General features: G+C 39.5%; 1 protein-coding gene across 1 annotated transcript in view; it reads left to right on the top strand.

The window, feature by feature from the left end:
- Positions 1 to 21,926, top strand: part of LOC144088923 (protein shisa-8) — a 69,513-nt gene that overhangs the window by 32,584 nt on the left and 15,003 nt on the right. The window contains exon 3 of the mRNA XM_077619663.1: positions 105 to 220. Within this exon, the coding sequence (XP_077475789.1) occupies positions 105 to 220 (116 nt within the window). The remainder of the gene's footprint in view (positions 1 to 104; positions 221 to 21,926) is intronic.

Raw genomic sequence — 21,926 nt, 5'->3', positions numbered from 1 at the left:
CCTGGAATTTTACAATGACCTGCAAGTTAGCAGACACAGTAATTGTCACGTTTTCCTTTGTTTTTCCACTTTGCTTTATGCAGCGCTCTTCTTCTTTTCTGCAGGACTTTGACAGAGTTGCTGAAGCAGCCAGGCGAGGCAGGAGTTGTGGATGGGATCGGAATACATCACCCTATAGGGACCAACGGTATCTCGGCTAGGGCGTTACGCTCCAACAACGGTCAGTCCTCACACTAAAGCTTACCCTCAAACTGACAAGATAGAGTGTGGCATTTTTCTGTATTGCTATAAATTTGGTGTCACAAATTTAGACACCAAAATGGAACAACTCATACACGCAAAGCAAAGATTTGAAATTCAAATAGGACATTTAGGTGAGAATAAAAAAGAACAACAATGGGTGTTAAGAGCAGAAAAATGAGAGTTAAGAACAAAACATACACTGAATGTGTCCAGAAATAGCATGAGTAATGCTTTTGTCACAAAGTGGCATGAAAAGCCATGGTTCTACTCAAACTCAGGTCAATGTAAAGACAACTACAGGTAGTTGAATAATAACAAAAATAAGACAGTGGTAAATGTATACGGCAAGTTGTAATTTGACTCCTTAAATTACCAACCAAATAACCAACATAGTCTAAAATGGCTTCTCACCAGGAGTCACAATGCGACAGTATATCTTGGTACTCGTCATGAAAATAAACCCACAGGTGTCACTCACAAATATGTCTGATTACACACACACAAAAGACCACCAGACAGGTTATCTTTCTCTCCTACTCACATAGTGAATTGGATTGGATTGGATAACTTTGTTCATCCCGTATTCGGGAAATTTCGTTGTCACAGTAGCAAGAGGGTGAGGATGCAGAAGGCATTATAGACATAAATAGATAGGTAATAAGTAAGTTAATAAATGAATACATGAATAAATATATGAATAAATAAGCGTGTTGCTGAAATACAATAATAATAATAATAATCGGACATAGGCCCTGTCGTCATTATCAACAACAAAAAAAGCCTACTTCTCATCACACCCAGAAACTGCGTGTGACGAAATTGGTGGTGCTTCTCCATAAGCTACGTTTACTCGGCAAAAGACCTAAATAAGTGATAGTTACGGACTTGTAATTGGCATTCTGCTGTTATGGATACAGGTCACTTACCTCTCACTGTCTTTCACTTACCTTGAGTCAGCTAGTAGGAGGCAGATCACCACCCAAACATCTTTTCATAATACCTCAGAAGGGAATGTGTGTTGTGTTACCGCAATTTAGAGTTCTGATGGATGTTGGGAAAAAACTGTCCAATATACGTATATATACATACATATACACATACGTGTACATACACATATACATACATGCACTAAGATGTACATGCATGCATACGATAGGTCGTAACACTCAGGCATGTGTTTTGTTAAAGAGCCTGACAGGTGATGGGAGGAAGGATCTGCGGAAGCGCTCCTTCCTGCAATGAGGGTGCAGCAGTCTATTGCTGAAAGAGCTTTGGAGGGACTCCACAGACTCATGCAGGGGGTGGGAGGTGCTGTCCATGATGGACATCATCCTGGTCAGCATCCTCCGCTCTCCCACTTCCTCTACAGAGTCCAAAGGACAGCCCAGAACAGAGCTGGCCCTCCTGACCAGCTTATTCAGCCTGTTCCTGTCCCTCTCCGTGCTCCCGCATCCCCAAGAGACCACTGCATAAAACACTGTAGATGCCACCACAGTGTCGTAAAAAGTCCTCAGCAGTGTCCTGCACACTCCAGAGGACCGTAGTCTCCTCAGTAGTTAGAGGCGGCTCTGCAGGGTAACCTATCTTTTCTTTCTTTATTTTGACTGCTTGACGCCATACATACGCACCCTGCTCCAGACACACACACAAACACACACACACACACATACATTAGTATAGTAGATTGCCCTAGGACTCATTTGCAATAACTGTTGACATGTTTATTTAAAGGACAAAAGCTCCATGCTGTGTCACATCTGCCCGTATTTTCATACGCATTAGAATATGAGCTATTTGCTGCATGTAAATGTGTTTTTTGTTGAATGTTCGGCTTGTATGGTAAGTGCCAGAAAAACGGATCATAGTGCATTTCACTCCAAAGGTAGTTCATACTCAAACACCAACGCACAGAAAATGATTCATACAGAAACTGTATATTACGGTGATTCATCTATAAATAATTGTAGTATTATTTTTCCACTTCACATGATCACAAAACCACATGCAATGTTTACTTGTGCATACAGACAATGAAAAAAGAAGACTTACTTTACTTTCATCTTCCCATCATGGCTATAAAAACATTTTGGCCTCATTTTCACCCCATACTGCGCTTATTAGCGCTCCTCCATTTTGTGGGTCTATTTTTTCTTCCTCAGCGATTAAATCCTACCCTCTTTATTTCCCCCGCTCTCTCACACCAATTTGTTGTATTATTTTTATCTTGTTAGAAGAAAAAAAGTTCAGCATTGCGCATTTTCCCATTAGGACGACAGCCTGATTTTTCTCTTATTTGTTTATTCAATAAGTCAAGAAAATGGGGGTGGATAATGATACCACGAGAAACCTTCATGACGTGCAATTTATTTTTATTGATTTTGATACCCCAATTATTCCGTATGCCATTTTCGATAATCCCAAATGATGTTATTGTTTTATGATCTCTTTCAGTGCCATATAATCTTAAAACCTAAATTCTCTAAATAAGGTTGTCTCAAGTAGATCTCCAATCCATTTGAAGTGGGGGGCTGCCAATCCTCCCACTTCATTCAGTCATGCATTCATCATCCATTCCACACATCCTTTAAATAGTTGTGTCATTTGCCAGAGCCTATCCCAGCTGACTTTGGGTGAAAGGAAACTCCTCAAAATGAGAACCCACCTGGGATTGAACCCTCGACTCCAGAGCTGTGAGGCTGACATGCTAAAAACTCGTTCACCGGGCTTTTACACCGACCTTACGTCCCACAAGTTCCAGTTCACATGATGTAAAAATGTATATTGATTGAATTATTTCCTCACAAGATTACTTCAATCTCTTAATATTGTATTTTAAAAAAATGTTTTGTGGTCAGGCGGCCCGGTGGAGTTAGTGGTTAGCGCGTCGGCCTCACACCTCTGGGGTCCTAGGTTCAAATCCAGGTCATGTCCATCTGTGTGGAGTTTGCATGTTCTCCCCGGGCCTGCGTGGGTTTCCTCCGGGTACTCCGGTTTCCTCCCACATTCCAAAGACATGCATGGTAGGCTAATTGGAAACTCTAGGTATGAGAGTGAGCGTGAATGGTTGTTTTTCTTCTTGTGCCCTGCGATTGGCTGCCTGATTCAGGGTGTCCCCCGCCTCTGGCCCGGAGTCAGCTGGGATAGGCTCAAAAACTTGAATCTTGTCATATTACAATTTGAATATTGTAATATTAACATTTTTCTCTCGGAATATTATAATATATAACTTCTTGGAAGGTAATTTCCTGTGGCACACCTAACCATCGCTTATGGTACACCACTGTGCCGCGCAGTGGTTGGGAAACCCTGGTAATATAGAGGAGCAAGAATGGAAGCTTGTTGGTAGCAGTAATGGAATTTCACAGTGATGACAGTGAGGGCAAGAAGTCTTCAAGATCATGCTGTGTCAGCTGTCCATGCATAATTACCTCTTAATTAAACTAATTTAAATCTCCAGAGTAAAGAGATGGAGGGTGATGGAGTAACACACCCACACGCACACGCACACACACACACACACACACACACACACACACACAATTTATTACTATTTTGGAGATTGTCATTTAAGGTAACTGAAAAGCAATAAGATTGAAGCACACTATGATGATCAACTGAATTTGTTAATTTGCCCATCCCTGATTAAAAAATAGATTAGACATCTAGCGCCCTCAATGAGACCTGCTTAGTTAACAAGGAAGTGACCATAAAATGCCCCAAAATTAATAGGAAGTGATTGAAAATCTACAGGAAAAGCATTCCCCAGAAATTATTTTCCTGACTTGACATGAATATTACCACTTATTATCATTATAATTCTGCACACTGTACATTATAGTGAATGCAAATAACCAAAAGATAACATTTACAGCCATCTCTCATGATGGAATGACCATATCTGATGATTTAGGTGGGATGTTTTCATGGCTGACACAAGAACCATACGATAAACAAAATGAACCTATTTTTTTTCCCCACAAGTTTTAATTACAGCCAAATCCTCCTCTTCTCCCTCTCAATCTCTGCTGAGCTCATTTTGAGGCTTATATATTTTTGATACTGCTTAAAAGATGACAGGAATCTTGAAACCTGCAGGATGTAAAATTTGATTAATGTTTTCCAAGAGACAGGAAGGGGCGAGTGATAAGACGAAGAAAGCGGGGAAAGGAAAAGGTTATGTGATATCCTGATTGGATTGAAGCAGGACAGATATGATGAAGGTGGCAAAAAAGGGACTTTTATAGAGAGGGTCAAGCAGGAGAGGTGAAGAGAGACAAGTAAAGAGAGAACAGATAGAAGAGCCAACATGCTGCTAGCTGCGAGGGGGACAGCTGGTCAGCTGCTACTGCACTCGCTTCTACTAGGGAGAGCTGCCCTCAGGACAGCCACCCTGTTCTACACACATGCACACACACACATACACACACAAGCAGACACACCTGCTCTCACATTTTTAACACAGTCCTACATTCACAGATGGTTGCATGTATACTTACAAACAAACGGCAGTCAAGCTTGCGTCACATCACAAACAAGGGTACAGAAGCGCACGCACTACTTTTAACTTATCAGAGAAATAATTGCGTGAGGTGAAAGTTTGCCTTCAGGTAAAACGAGGGTTATAACAGAGCAGATTTGTGTAGATAAATTGCAAGGAGATATTGGGTAAATGGAAAGGTAACGGGGTTCCAATGGAGAGTTTGAGGGGAAAGTAGGTGGGAGGAGGGCATCCTAGTTGCCATACAAACATGGTGAAATTAAAAAAATGACAGTGCTGAAATTATACTACATTTGGACAGTGCTGAAATTATTCTACATTTAGCTTTTTTTAAAACTCCAAATTGATATATTTTGCGACACTCCAACTTAAATTCACCCAGTTCTAATCGTTTCAGCACCACGGATAGCACTCCTTTCTCCTTTTTTGGAGGAAATGCAGCCGTCCACAGCTGCAGCGTAAACATGGCCTTTTCAGAAGGGTTCAGTGTAAAATGGAATGAACAAATTATGACCTAAAAATGACACAACTCTTAAAAACTTGCGCATAAACATTGAAAATCAAACTTTCCTCTTATTTGAACGCTGTTGTAATTATGTGTGGAATACTGAGGGAACAGAATGGCTCATTGCTGGTTAGTTTAGTGGATTTGGTACACGGTCGATTGGTCGCCGGTCTTTTGGTACACGGTCGATTGGTCGCCAGTCTTTTGGTCGCCGGAGGGTAAGTGATAATTACCATTTAAATCGTTGCTCAAATTCCCTAAATACAAACTGCGAATTACTATTTAGTCATACTTAATGCCCTAGTAATTATTAGGATAAAGAAAAGCTCCAAATTTCCCGGACTTTTATTGTTTTTTGTTGGAGAACTTGTTAAGACCCTGACTGACGTAGCTTCTTAAAGGGACAACGCATGTACATACACACTCTTATACACTCACACATCGGCTCAGTTAAACTGCTCATGGCCATTGTTGGCTTTTATTGATGTGTAGACCGTGTTGTTTTACCTTGTTTTGTCGATGGACTTTTGGTCGCGGTCTTTTGGTTGCCCCGACCAAAAGACCGGCGACCAAAAGACCGGCGAACAAAAGATGGCGACCAAAAGACCGGCAACCAATCGACCGCACACGGTGGATTTATCCCCTTGGCTGTACAAGATAGGTGTAAGCAATGGAATTGGAGGCAAAGGTGAGGCTATACTAAAATAATGTGTAAATCATTGAGTCGGCCTTTGTCTAAAAGGCCTTTAAAATGTGATATTCTTTGTGCAACATGTTGTTTCTGTCTAAAATGGGAAAACGTCATCTAGCAGACAACATGAATAACAGTCACGCCATGGTAAACCAATTAAACATAGCCATTGTTTTCTACAAATAAAACATGAATAATTGCATAATGGTAATTTGAATCGCTGCATGTTTTTGTTTCAACCGTCATGCGGCTGTTTATAAGGTAGCGTGCACCTGATATTCCCTTTTCAGATGTTCTTGCCAGTAACCTTCAAAATGAAACAAAACTCCGCCTCTGTCACGGTGTGAAAAGATGTGCTCCACTTCTTCACTGGAAAAACTCTTTTAAGACAGATTTGCATTTGTGGGGCATAATTTGCATACAATCCCAGTTAAAATGGGAGAAAGATTGGAATGTTAGTACAAAACACATGAAAGAAACATGAGGAAAAGAACTGGTGGGCATATGCGTTTGTCAGAGGACCAGGAGGGGGAAATTTGAGCTAGAAACCAGTGTGATAAGAAAATGACTATTATGGGATCCCAGAGAGCGGCTATTAAGTGAAAAGACATAGGGGGTTATTGTGTGGTAAAGCATTAGAGTGTTTGTTTACATCTGTGCGCCCTTGAATACCATGGAGTGTCATCAGAATGCCACATGGGGCCGGTGCCAATTATATCCTCTGTGAGCTTGTCAATGACACCCTGCCGTAGAGACAGCTTGAGATTGAAAAGAATGACAATCAAACCAAGCACTAATATATTATTTCTCCATGTACAGCATGTGTATTATCGTGTTTTCTCGCATATTGACCAGCTCCACGTTTAAGACATACCCTTAAAATGTACTTAAAATTGTTGAATTTTACGATTTCTCTCATATAAGACACCCCCTGATTCACAATTTTCACTTCCATATTTATGGTTTTAATAGGGAGTACAAATGTGCTACTTTAAAAGGAAAATCTTAGGAAAAATCATCGCACGTGGTATTTCTGAGATACTGTATGAATCAAAAGGATCATCTGCTGGATTACACATTCTGAAAGAGTGTTGCCTGTATGTGGACGAATTCAAAAAGGAAGTCACATGAGCAGTACAACCAGGAAGTGTATCTGAGTCTCTGGATGTAATTATAGCATCAGATACACATTACGCAGTAGAATCAAGAAGCCGAAAACTGCCGTGGAACACATTAAAATATTTTCCTTGGTAATCGCACAAGAAAGTTTAAATTTAGTGTAACGTAAGATTAAAACTTATTTTTAAGTGTGTGTATAGTAATCTAACATCATGTAAGTTACATTTAAATTTTATGTTATGTTACGAACACGTTGCATTCCACCAAGTCCCTCTCCTCTTCCTTCGTCTCTCTCTCTCTCTCTCTCTCTCTCTCTCTCTCTCTCTCTCTCTCTCTCTCTCTCTCTCTCTCTCTCTCTGTCTTTCTCTCTCTCTCCCTCTCTCTCGCTCTCACTCTCTCTCTCTTGTCCGCGCACTCCTCACTAAATCGGTACTTAGTAATATCACATTTTGGTATTGAAGATCATAAGATAGGTATTTGTTACTACGTAAGTAGGTAGTGAATTATGCAAAATAAAATGATGTTTTTCCATTGTATTATCCTGTGGTGGGAACGGATTAATTTGTATTTTGTCATTTTACATGGGAAAAATTGATATGAGATACGAGTAAATTGATATACGAGCATTACGCTCATATCGCAAAGTATTACTGTATTGTCATTTAGAAAAAAAATGTTACTAGTGTTGCACCAATACCGATAGTAGTATTGGAATTGGAATTGGATGTCCTGCACTTCAATAGGCATATAACATATGCTATGGTATTGTCACGAAACAAATGAAGAATAGAATGCAAATACTAAAAAATAAAAACTATATATTTATAAAATAAATCAATATAAACGAGAATTTAAGAGTAAAATTACATTTTTAAAAACAAACTAAAAATATCAATAATCAATAATAATGCCTTCTTTTACTCAAAGTAAATTGTTCGTTTAATTGGTGTGCTAATTGGTGTCGTTTTCAAGTGTATTATGCTTAAATGAAGATGGAAGCCGCAACACAATGCCAACAACATATTGTTATTAGGTATACTGGAAGTCTACATTGTGTAAATGCATTTTCATTAACAGTAAATATTTTTCTGCAATTGAGATGAATTTGCAAGGATAAGTGCCGTCCCGCTTGTTTATATGATCTCAAACACACAGCTCATCTCAGTTGATGGTGTCTCTGGTCTTTTTGTTGCACTATTGACTAGATCAATGTGTGATCACTACTTACTATAGCTGAAGAGCACAGTGCTACAGGGATGTCAACTACATGCTGACGAATAGTTAAATAAGGTGTAAATCAGAATTGCAATCCTGTTAGTATCCATCACTCGCTCTTTTCTCCTACTCTTTCATGTTTCATTTTGCCCTCACCACTCCCTTCTCGTTAGCAACCCCTTCATCACTCCTCTGCCTCTGCTTTTCACTGGCAGGCATTTGCTGCATACTTTTCTCTTTTACTGGCATGGCTCTTTTCCCGCTGCTCCCAACTCTCCTCTTCTCTCGCTCATTGTCTGACTGAGACCGATCTGTCTGATCTCTCACTCTGAGGGAACGCCAAGGTCGCCCAGAAATGATTACAGCGCTACGATGAATAGGTCTGATGACTCTCAATATGAATGAGATTTCAAAGAAAACTTTTGTTGTTATTGAGATAGCATCCCCACATAATCGCATTACTGCATACTGCAGTCAAATGGAAACTAGTTTTGTTTAGCATACTTTGTACAATTGGTGTATATTTCATTATTCTGTTCATTTTCTGAGTGTCCTTTCCCATCTCGTCATTTTTGTAATTCTCCATATTAAATGCAAAATACAAACTCTGTTCTCATGAGAATGTAATGGAATTTTGTGTGAAATTTTAAAACATTCAAGGAAGTACAATCAGTATTGGAACTAACGGTACTCGGACGTTTCGTCGAAAGACGTTTGGTCCCTGGACGTTTGGTCGCTGGACGTTTGGTCCCCGGATGTTTGGTCGACCGGACGTTTGGTCGACCGGACGTTTGGTCGACCGGACGTTTGGTCGACCGGACGTTTGGTAGACCGGACGTTTGGTAGAACAAACGTTTGGTAGAACGGACGTTTGGTAGAACGGGCGTTTGGTCGCCGGGTTGTTACTGTTGAAACCAGCTCTCAAAATTATAATCATGAGCGAGAGAGTGAGTTTAATATCTAAATATCTAATATCAAAATATCAACAGTAAACTCTGTCATAATTTGACAGCGAGCGAACCCGGCGACCAAACGTCCGTTCTACCAAACGTCTGTTCTACCAAACGTCCGTGCTACCATACGTCCGGTCGACCAAAAGTCCGGTCGACCAAACGTCCGGGGACCAAACGTCTGGGGACCAAACGTCTTTCGACGAAACGTCCGGTCACGGGAACGAACGGCGTTACATGTATTACTTTACATATAACGAGACTACTTTTTGGTATAACTTCTAAAGTAATGCCTTACATTTTTAACCTATAATGGCCCTATAGTTATTCTACAAGCGTTACCTTGTTCCTCGCATGATCCAAAACAAAATATCTACGTATATCTGTACTTAGGAAAGAACGTGAAACACACTGTCAGTAAACACAATTAACTTTTATTCAAATGAACATCTTCCCCAAACTGGGCGGCCCCGTCACAGTTCTGGGTTCAAATCCAAGTCGGTCCACCTGTGTGGAGTTTGCATGTGGGTTTCCTCTGTGCATTCCGTTTCCTCCCCCATTCCAAAGACATGCATGGTAGGCTGACTGGACAGGTATGAGTGTAATCGTAAATGGTTGTCTGTCTCCTCGTGCCCCTGAGATCAGCTGGCCACCGACTCAGGGTGACCCCGCCTCGTGCCTGAAAGTCAGCCGGGATAGGCTCCAGCACCCCCCGTAACCCTTGTGAGGATGAAACGGTTGAGAAAATGAATGAATGAAAGGATCTTCCCCAAACCTCAATGATCCCAATCCCTCAGCCTGCAGGGAATGTTCAAGGCCACATGTGCACTGGCACATGAGTCTATCTGTCATTTCCAGACGTCTCTGCTGCTTTCTCTCTTCATGGTGTCTCAGTTGGCAGCATTGGGCTCTTGTACAACCCTCCAGAGTGCACACGCCTCTTCTCATTCTAATGTAAATGAATCACGTCATGGAAGAGCTTAATGATTGGCTAAAATAGGGCAAAATCTCAGAGTAAGCCAATCAGAAACAGTTTGACAGAGCTGGGAGGGTCTTACCAGTATGGTTTACTAACCGACGCACAAACCCGGTTTAGGCACACACACACACACAATACTCTGTATAAACAAATGCTTTTCAGGGTGAAAATACACACATTAATGAGGGTGCTGGAACCTATCCCAGCCATCTATGGGGACCAGGCAAGGGCCATCCTGAATTGGTGACCAGACACATAATAAATAATTTAATTCTTTTTTTATATTAAGTAAAATACCATAGTTACTGTCATACTTGAGTAACTAGTAACATAATTTGGTTACTTTTCCAGAGAATAATACCTATAAACATTTACTTTTCAAACATAACTTGAACAAGACTGAGGCCCAAATAAGTGTTTACCCAGAAATGTTTGATAGATAGAAATCTTTTTATTAATAAAGTTATTAATCTAAATGCAGTATAGCAACATCATCATTCAAATGCAGACAATGTTATATATTAAATCCTACTGGTCTGTTGACAGTCAGTGTAGATCCACAAAAGCACTTATCTTTAAAAACCAGGTCACTACAATTGCAAAGAAGGAAAAAAAAATCTAATCCAGTTTGCTTCTTAGCTTGCAGCAGCGAGAGCCCTCTTAAAATCACAATACTGTTTGATGAACAATATCGCTTTATAGTCTGAAAAATGCAGTATAATTCTATTATACTTTATATTAACTGCAATTTGCAATGTAATATGTTGGGCCAATCAAAATAGCAACACTATTGTTAAAACATCATAAAAATTCTAATTTAAGAGTAAACGGGATTTTATTGGAGGATAAAGAAAACAAAATAATAGAAAAGCAAAACAAAAGTTACTTGTAGTATGTTATGTGAAAGTATTGATTGTCTATTTTCTACACGCATGTCAAGGACCAAGACTTCACTCTACTGCCACAGACATTATGCGGTATAGCCAGACACCTGCGACACATCCATTGACAGCCATGATAGAAAGTGGACAAATGAAGCTCAATAGAGACAAATGACAGCATAGAGGACACACTTGGTCAGCAACTATCTTGACACACGAGATGGTTGCACATCGTCTAATACACAATTTGTTCGTATAGGAGAGAGACTTTGTGAATCTCCAACAATGCCATTAATCTTGAGAGTTCAGAACCTTACATTGACAGCACATTTGACAATGATGAATGATGTGTGTGCACACACACAATGGCACTTAGCTTCAATGTAAAAACCCATCAAAGACAAAATGCAGGATTGCACTACTGAAACGCTCTCACCCGCTCAAGATTTTCATCCCAATTCCATTTGGCTAAAACATTCTGACACAAACTAGTGAAATACTTTTGCTCAGAGTCACTGCCAAAATGCTCTCATGCAAACTACCAAAACTCTCTTATACTTTCACTAGAAAGCTATTTCTGGAGAAATTGCATTGGGAATGCCTTAATTTCGTATGGATCACTTCTTCAGTGACTCCCTATTAATTTTGGAGCATTTTCAGGTCACTCTTTTGTTAACGCAGTGGCTACCATTGGCGGCAATAGAAACCACTTCAACTGTGAGCGACAAATGATCAGTCATTCTGTCCTCCATCCAGGTACAAATTAAAACTGTACGTGTGGTGCCGTCAATACCACTTAAAGGTGAGCATTCACAGCCAAAATTCTTAAGTTTAAATGAATTGGACTTCTATCGAATGGCAGGCATTTTGTTAATTGTGGGCCACTTTCTTGTTACTCATTTTTCCTCTGTTAATTTTGGGTCACTTTCTGTACATTTTAGAGGCATACGGGTTACACTTCTTTTGGATCATTTCCTTTTGGTTTTGGGCCATTACAGGTCACTTCCTGGTTATTCTGGGACACTTACCTATCAAGCTTTGTTACTTTTTTGCTGACTCTTTGATGATGTTTGAGCTTTTCCATCTCAATTCCTATACAATTTGGGTCAATGCCTGTTGATCTAGAGGCAGACTTTTTTGCCAGAATGATCACCAATTTAATTGAAATTGGAAATGTTTTGCCATTTGAAATGAACGTGGCTTTCTTGTGGAAAAAAAAGTACATTAAAAATATATATCGCATGGATTTTTTTTACGTTTCTTAGCTCTTGAGAATCATTCCCTTTCCGTTGCATTTATCTTCACAGAGGTTGCAGCTGTGTGAATCAGTCAAAGAAAACTGAAAATGGGGATAGAACAAAAGTAACCCTTTTATGCTTTGCAAAAATGGTCTACAAACTCTAAAAAAGAATACAATTTGACCACTGTATATTACGTGCATATTTCAGAATAATGTGGATCTTCTAAGCACATATGGGTATGATGTGTAAAAGCCTTTTCATAAAAACCCACTCCTTAATGCAGCAAGGGCTCAATGATGGAATGCCTTCCATCCAGCCATCCATCCATCCATCCATCCAGTAAGATAGAGGGCACATCCAACTGGAAAGGGTTTGGTTCGATGATTTCAGAAAAATGTGATAAACACCAGTACACTACAGTATGAAAAAGGTCTTGGGAGAATTTCAGTTTTGCCTGTGAAAAAGTGCTTGGGTGAGCAAAAAAAAATGTCAGTAGTGTGTGCTTCAGGTAAGCTTGAATTATGTCCCTCACATACTGCACGTGCAGGCAGGTGATCCGTGTCACGGGCAAGACAGCATATACAAGAGGGGTGTGCATGAGTGTGTGCGCATGGACACCAATATGAGCTTCTGAGCAGTGCAGCATGTGGTGATACATTAAACTGCCAGGATTATCCGCTGCTGCAGGCCTACTGATAGTGTTAATGTTATGGAGGGAAGGGGTGGGATAGAGCTCCATTCTGGCATCGTTATCAAGCTATAATGAGCTATAACCACACTCATTGACGACTCAACGACTTCCCACTTAATGCATCAGGCCAAGGGTGGCCAATGTGCTGATTTGCAGAAAAGCGGGATGATGAAGAGTTGGAGGGAAGACAGGCACATTAAGGCGAATTCCAACAAATAATGTGCTATTAAAAGAAATGAAAAATCGTTAAAAGGATAATGAGTACATCTACAATCTCTATATATTTGTGTATATATATATATATATATATATATATATATATATATATATATATATACATTAATATGCATATATATATACATATATATGCATATATATATATATATATATATATATATATATATATATATATATATATATATATATATATATATATATATATATATATATATATATAGACACACATATATAGCTGAGTGGTTAGCTCTGGGGTCCTGGGTTGAAATCCAGGTTAAGTCCAACTGTGTGGAGTTTGCATGTTCTCCCCGGGCTTGCATGGGTTTCTTCCGGGTACTCCAGTTTCCTCCTACATTCCAAAAACATACATGGTAGGCTGATTGGACACTCTAAATTGCCCCTAGGAATGGGTGTGAGTGTGCATGGTTGTCCGTCTCCTTGTGTCCTGCAATCGGCTGGCCACTGATTCATATATATATATATATATATATATATATATATATATATATATATATATATATATATATATATATATATATATATATATACAATTGTTAGATTTACAATCAATATGCACAAAAATGGCATCGGTGAATCTAGTTCTCTAAAATGGGAATATTTTGCCAGTCAGAAAACAGGTAAAATATATTATAGAAAAAAACTTCTTTGGAGTACTCAGTTGTATCTAATATTATTGCTGGGTACTGCCCAACATTCCGCAATCTGTGCACACGTGAGCAGCCCATGGACTCATATGACGCAAACCCACATCCGCGCTCTCTCGTTTCTCTATCTGTCAGGCACACGCACAACGCGACATCACATCAAATCATCTCAGCAAGCGTGTTTAACCTAATCACACTCAGCCATGCGTGAACCTCAGATGGGGGAGTCAGGTCTGTTATGACAGCCAATGTGCTGTGTGACGGCCACAGGCTTTTGAGAGCACCGACCGACAGCCTGCTTTTTAATGTACAGGGTTGAACTCTACGTAAAACACAAAACTCGCACACGACAACGAAACAGGCGGAGATGTGGGTAGAAGCAGGGAGTCAAGACGTAAAGGCACACAGAGTGACTAATTATATGTTCCATTTGTACAATGGAAAATGGTGAGCAGACACAGAATTTGATCCAGGTCCCTGAATGCTATATATATTTTTCGTTTGAAAAGCTTTTAGTAAAATACTTTGTGTCTAGCTAAATTGTTAGTGTAACAGTGAGCAAACGAGTGTTGTCATATACATACTATGTACAGAAAAGGGGTATGACAGTATAGTGATATATCGGGACACTATGTTTCAAAATTGGTAATTGATTCGCTCTTGCCGAGAATTGATTGTTTTAAAAAGATGTAATTGTAATCGTATAGTGCTGTCAAAGGCAGCCAAGGAAATAACAAATTTGCCATTTTGGGAGCAAGCAGTTATTTCCTACATTAAACAGTGACATCTTTTTAAACTAATCATTTCTCGGCGGGAGCATATAGATAACCTTTCGTGATACAAAGTATCACGATACATGGGAGAGGGCAAATGTTCACTCGGCCCCTCTAGTCAAAATGAATTGGACGTCTTGACCCATCAGTCACACTTCAAAGCCTTGAGCGAACTTGAGCATTCAAAGCCAGTCATCCCAGTTGAAATCTTCAATGTTTTTAATTCTCTACAATCATTTCCCAATAGGGCGGCCAGGCGGGTGAGTGGTTAGCGCGTTGGCCTCACAGTGGGGGACGTGGCTTCAAATCCAGGTCGGTCACCTGTGTGGAGTTTGCGTGTTCTCCCAGGGCCTATGTGGGTTTTCTCCGGGTACTCAGGTTTCCTCCCACATTCCAAAGACATGCATGGTAGGGTGATTGGACACTCTAAATCGCCCCTAGCAATAACCCTAACCCCCCGCCTCTGGCCCGGAGTCAGCTGGGATAGGCTCCAGCCCCCCCGCGACCCTCCTTGAAAACGGTTCAGAAAATGAGATGACATGAGAATGTGGAGTTTGTTATTCAACCGACTACACTGGAGGTGACAGGTGAGATAAAGCCTATACTATTTGACGTGTTTTCTCTACTAATCATATGATATGGTAAAAAAAAATAAAAAAATAAAAGCTTTACCAAACTAGTCTCACTCGGGATTTCAAACAAACAGAAAAGACTTTGCTAACTTTGCCTATAAAGAAAAACGAAGGTCTAAAAATATAAGATTGCATTCTATGTGCATACAGTATGTAAATGATTCAGCAATACCACAACATTGAAGAGACATGAGGCTGTTAACATGCAGAGTAAAATGTAGATAATATTTTATAGATAACATTGTTTCACATTTTATCTATCCAAATTCAATTTAATTCAAGTAGAATTATTACAATGTAAAACAGTTTTTCAGTCTTCATCCTCAAATCTAATGAATGTTGGATTGCTTTTTTTTCAAAAGAAACCTTGAAAGCACCCATAAACTATTTATTTAAACCGAGTAAGTATTCTCAGTGCTGGGATCTGTTTCAGTATGCAGGCCACCTAGGCGGGGAGTCACGTGTTCTTTAGTAAAAACTAACTCGGGGAAGTTGTTTGACACTGGTCTCTGTGGTCCCTTTTGTATAAAGCTCCCAGTTGAGAGAATCCCACACAATGATATCAAGCTCCTTTTCACATTCAAGGACAAGATTCATCATGTAATTAGTGCTTGGGATTGTATGAGTTGAATGAAACTAGTGTTAAGTGGTAAATTCATCTATGAAGCCAACGACTTGCATATATGTACACGCCTCTCACAGTCACACGGTACTAAAGAGTAGTTTGTCTAAGAATTATTCAATTTTAGCCACACTTGGACGACAACGGTCTGAAGCAAAAACGCAAAAGTGCCATCCTGTTGTTATTTTTGTGGTTGGGGAAATCTGCGTGCACGTGGAGATCCAAAAGTCAAATTTCCAGTTTGTATACGAGATATGCAGGCTCAGTTTTTACGTGGCAGGACCACCAAAACTGGATTCTTGCTTGTATCCCTTCTGCTCCAGTTCAAGTATGGAGACAGCCAGTGTGGCAGATTGAGTGGGTTCCCTCCAAATTGGGTTATTTTAAAAAACTTGGACAAAAGGAAAATCCATTGGGTTGATAAAATTTTGGCTACTATAACAAAGTCTTATCTTGGATGGAAAGTTGTAATTTGGACTGTTACTTATTGAACTGAGTTTGATTGGGCCTCAGAGAATCTTTAGGTTCTGCCAAGCCTGCTGCCATCAAAACAAATTTTTGCATTTTCAATTATTTAGATGGTGAAAACAGGGGGGAGTGTTGTGAAGATTTCCACTCTGGGGATAATTTACAGATGTATGTGTTTTCAGACCTCCAAAACAGAATCTCTGTCAATGCTATGGAAATCTAGGAAAGTTTTCTGGGTGTGTATGTGCATTTTGTCCAGGCCAGACAATACTATTAAGGTTGGTGTGCAAACAGCTCCGGGGTTGTTCAATTTCACACCTGGTGGTTATAAAAGCATGGATACAATTTTTTGTTTAAAAGCAATTCACAAAAGTATTTTCTATACTATTGCTCCTTAAGTAAGTGGACCTTGTTCTATAACGATCGGGGACTTCTCCAGTTACAAGTATGAGCGCAAACAAAGTCTTAAAGTAAATTGTAAAAAAAAAAAAGTGGAAAAAAGGACCAGAGATCTGAAAAAAAGAGCTAGAAAAAAAAGTTTATGACAAAAGAAAAGAATACATATTAAAATAATGATAATAACACGGATAGAGAAGAGAGTCTTTTTCCCAAGAGGCACTGCTCTATTGATCTTAGCTTGTTTCTTGGAGAGTTTCTGTGAGATCAGGGCCAGTGCTGACACAGCCATCACAATGCATTATGTGGGATCAAAGAGAGGCCAGTGTTGGCCACCACGCAGGAACTTTGACGCCCGCGGGAATAGAGAAAAAATGGAGGGAAGAGAAAATGGGACAGGGGCTAATAGAGGCGCTCAATGAAACATGGCTAAACAGGATTTTCAATCACAGCCAGTCACTCGCTGTGATGTCTCATTCTGAGAAGACATAGGGGAACTTGTAAATGTATGGGGACCATTGACAGACAATCATGTGAAAACAAAATTAAAACTCTTTAAAATACTTTATCATTATTAGAGGTCTATTCATTTGAAGTGTTATTGTGGCGGCGAACAATCATTCGTTCATATGCTGACAACCCTCCTACTTTAAATGGATTGGACTTTTAGTATCGTCAATGGCAGCCAATTAGTTAACAAGGGAAGTACAAAAATATTCATTTATTCATTCATTTTCTGAACCGCTTTATCCTCACTAGGCTCACAGGGGGTGCTGGAGCCTATCCCAGCTGACTTCGGGCCATAGGCGGGGGACACCCTGAATTGGTGGCCAGCCAATCGCAGGGCACGAGGAGACGGGCAACCATTCACTCTCACACTCAAACCTACGGCGAATCGGCCTACCATGCATGTCTTTGGAATGATGGAGGTAACCAGAGTACACGGAGAAAACCCACGCAGGCCCGGGGGAACATGCAAACTCCAAAAAGGTGGGCCGACCTGGATTTGAACCCAGAACCCCAGAGCTGTCAAGCCGACGTGCTAACCACTCAAGTCGCTGGGCCCCCAGGACAAAATATTTTTCCTTAATATCAAGAGTAATGCAAAATCAAATTTACCCTATGTGAAAACATTTTTGTTGACTTGCTGCTGTGCAAAAATAAATGGCTGAGTATACAATACTTTAGCAATCAAATACCATATCCGGATACATTTCTGTAACATACTTTTACACACTTTTGACAACCCTACAACCAGGTGAGAAACATTTTGGGAATTAGGGAATAAAATCTTAAATAGGTTTGAAGCATGATACTGGGGATGCCAGATGGCGAGAGTCTGGTAGTAGAGAAAGTGTAAAAATAAATAAACAACGTAATTATTTTGTGTGCAGAGACAGATAGTGAGACAGGACAGACAGAGAGAGACAGACAAAAAGAAAATGTCAGTGGACAGCGTCCATGTGTTGGCTGCAGAGCAACAGAAATGTCAAGCATGGAAAAACAGCTGACGTCCTTCACACAGCGTGCGTGTCCGTACACTGCTTGAGTGTGTGTCACTGGGCCATCTAAAAAAAATCTCCAGGCTTGTCACAAATACATGTGTACATGAATACATTTATATATTTATTTGTGAGCGCGAATGGTTGTCTGTCTCCTTGTGCCCTGTCATTGGCAGGCCACCAATTCAGGGTGGCCCCCCCACCTGGTGCCCATAGTTAGCTGGGATAGGCTCCAGCACTCTACGCGACCATTGTGAGAGTTCATAAAATTTATGAATGAATACATTTAATTCAGGTTAAAGTGAGGTATTGTGTTGGTTTGGATCACGTGTCAAAGTGGCGGCCCGGGGGCCAAATCTGGCCCGCCGCATCATTTTGTGTGGCCTGGGAAAGTAAATCATGAGTTCCGAATTTCTGTTTAAGGATCAAATTAAAATGAAGAGTATAGAAGTATATTAAATTTTCTAATTTTCCCCCTTTTAAATCAATAAATGTAATTTTTAATCAATTTTTTTCTGTGTTTTTAGTTCAAAAATCATTTTGTAAAATCTAAAAATATATAATTAAAAAAGCTAAAATAAACATTGTTTTAGATCTATAAAAAAACTGAATATTCAGGGATTTTAATCAAGTTCTTTTAATCCATTTATTAAAAAAAATCTAAATATTATATCTAAAATGGTCCGGCTCACATGAAATCGAGTTGACGTTAGATTGAAATATATAGTTCAATTTTGGGGAAATTTTCAATATTGTATGATTATGACATACACTTAGATCCTTTTTCATCAATGCAAAATCACTATGCAAAATGCATAGTGGACTAAACACCCGTGACTCTTCCGCCACAGTGAGCAAGTTCATTTACAATCCCTTCACGTTTGTAGCAACGCTTATCCTCTACGTGACCGAAGGTTACACTAGATTTCTCAGCGGAAGATTAACCTGAGTTTGGCATTAGGGATTATAACCAGACTTAATGGACACTACTATGTGAGCACTGGAAGACCACCTTCCACCTGGATCATTTGCGTCTGAGTATGACCTCTACGCAACCCCAGCCTCTTGCTGAAGTTAGTGCAGGCCATATGTTTGACACCATTATTCTAAGTCATTTGCTGCCTTAAAAACACTCTTAGACGTCTTGTTATTAAAAGAAATTTGTCTTCCACTCCTTCCTTGATCTTTCTTCCTATTTTACCCACTCCCTTATCTAATCACATGATCGAAAATAACGTCCGATCACATCCTTTTTAGAGGGTCAGAATCGGATGGACAAAAAAATGGGTTTTAAATGTACTAATATTCATTTTTATTTTTAGAAGTGTGGTCAAGCACTTCAGGTTTATGTGCACTGTAAAAAATACTTTTGATAGCTTTTGTCAATGAAATTACTAAAATTTCCAATGTTTTTGTGACTTCCTGTAGATATCAGGGCATTTCCATTTATATTGGGTCATTTTTCTTATAAATGAATATGGCCATTGGAAACAAAGGGATGTTTTTGTTACATTTTGCCAGAACCTACATTTTGACGTAAGACACAAAATCGCAAGAGTGCTTGCATCGCATGAATTTTTGAAACATTTCAAAGTTGGACCCAGAGAATCGATCAATCAGCTTTTTCCCCCTTGACACACCCTTAGGCGACAGTCCCAGATAGCCTTTTACATGACAAATCCAAACCACCATGATAATCAGGTATTCTTCACAAAATGGAAGCAAAAATATGGGTGTTGAAAGGTGGTAACAGGGGCTGGGAAATGATCTGAAGGTCAAACACACATATAACACCGAAATCTCGCCCACATAGTTTATGTCTGTGTAGCATAAATCTCTGTTAGACATGGTATGTGGGCAGACTGGAGAGAGATTTATACTTTAAAAACTCAAAAGCAGAGCTCTTGATCCAAAAAAGGGACAGACACAAAGGCAGACTGATATTTGTGATGCAGCATGGCGACCTAGTGGATGTCACATCTGTCTTAAAGTTCTGAAGTTGGATGTGTGGAGTCTTCATGTTTTTCCTACTCAATTCCCAAAACATATATGGAAGACTGTAAATTGCCTGTGATTCCTAATATGTCTAAAAGTCCCCTTCCATTGGAAATTTGAAATTCCAAAAATGTTGGGCCACTGACACTTACATTTTCTACTTGTACATATTTTAGCTTTTAAACTTGATTCCACAACAACAGGTTTGTAACAGAAAACAGAAGTTGGTGTTATTCAGTGTCTTTTGAATTTTGATTTTGTGAAGTTGAACGAATATTTCCCCACTGATGCTCACACTTAATCACTTAATATCTGCTATAAACCTTGCCAAGTTTTGTTATGGGAGACAATGTTGGAAGGCCAAAGGAGGGCTTTATGGGCCTTTGCAAAGTCAGCCAGCTGAGCCGCTGTGGTTCATCGCAAGAATACGAATGAGACCACCCCTACTCATACAGGTGCACATGCATGGACTCATTACACTCATTCAAGTCTGGCTTGTAGAAAGAGTGATTTTATGTAGAGTCCTAAATTGAAGAACATTTCAAGCATGACAATGATTGTCTTGATTCGAGCTTGTATCTGTATGTTGGCTTACTTTTTACACTGCTATCTCTCTCTCTCTCTCTCTCTCTCTCTCTGCTCTCTCTCCATCTATCTCTCTCAGACTTTCTCTCTCTCTCTCGCTCTCTCTCTCTCTCTCTCTCTCTCTCTCTCTCTCTCTCTCTCTCTCTCTCTCTCTCTCACACACACACGCACACACCCATAGACAGTATAGTGTCACTGTCATTGGGTGTTACACATCAAATTACATTACACAAGATTGCTCCCACTTCAAAACTATCAAAGCGGCACTGAGGTAAGACTATTGTGTAACTCAAAAACTACGTATAACATGCAATGCATTTATTTTAGTATATATTCTTTTGTCTTTTAGTGACCCTCTTCCTTTGTTATTACTCAATTTTCATTCGTCTAGATCACTTGTGTCAAAGTGGCGGTCCGGGGGCCAAATCTGGCCCGCCGCATCATTTTGTGTGGCCCTGGAAAGTAAATCATGAGTGCCGACTTTCTGTTTTAGGATCAAATTAAAATGAAGACTATAGATGTATATTAAATTTCCTGATTTTCCCCCTTTTACATCAATAATTATAATTTTTAATCAATTTTTCTGTTTGTGTTGTTAGTTCAAAAATCATTTTGTAAAATCTAAAAATATATTTAAAAAAAGCTCAAATAAACATTGTTTTCGATCTATAAAAAACTGAATATTCAGGGTTTTTAATCCAGTCCTTTTAATCCATTTATTTAAAAAAATCTAAATATTATATCTAAAATGGTCCGGCCCACATGAAATCGAGTTGACATTAACACAGCCCGCTAACCAACCCGAGCCTGACACCCCTGGTCTAGACATTACTTTTACTACTTTATTGCAATCCATTGGCTGCATCAAAGGTCTTTACTGTAATTTTTCATAGGAAACGTAATGTGCTCACCCCACGACCTTATCTCTTGTCTGAAGGAATACATAAATAAAACCACTCTAGCCTCTTACTTTCGTAAAATGGGGGAAAATGACTCCATGATTTTACATCTCGTTGATAAATGTTGAAGCAGACTTGT

Source organism: Stigmatopora argus, chromosome 14 (genome assembly GCF_051989625.1).
Source record: "Stigmatopora argus isolate UIUO_Sarg chromosome 14, RoL_Sarg_1.0, whole genome shotgun sequence".
NCBI lineage: Eukaryota > Metazoa > Chordata > Actinopteri > Syngnathiformes > Syngnathidae > Stigmatopora > Stigmatopora argus.
This window is presented reverse-complemented; position numbering and strand designations above follow the sequence as displayed.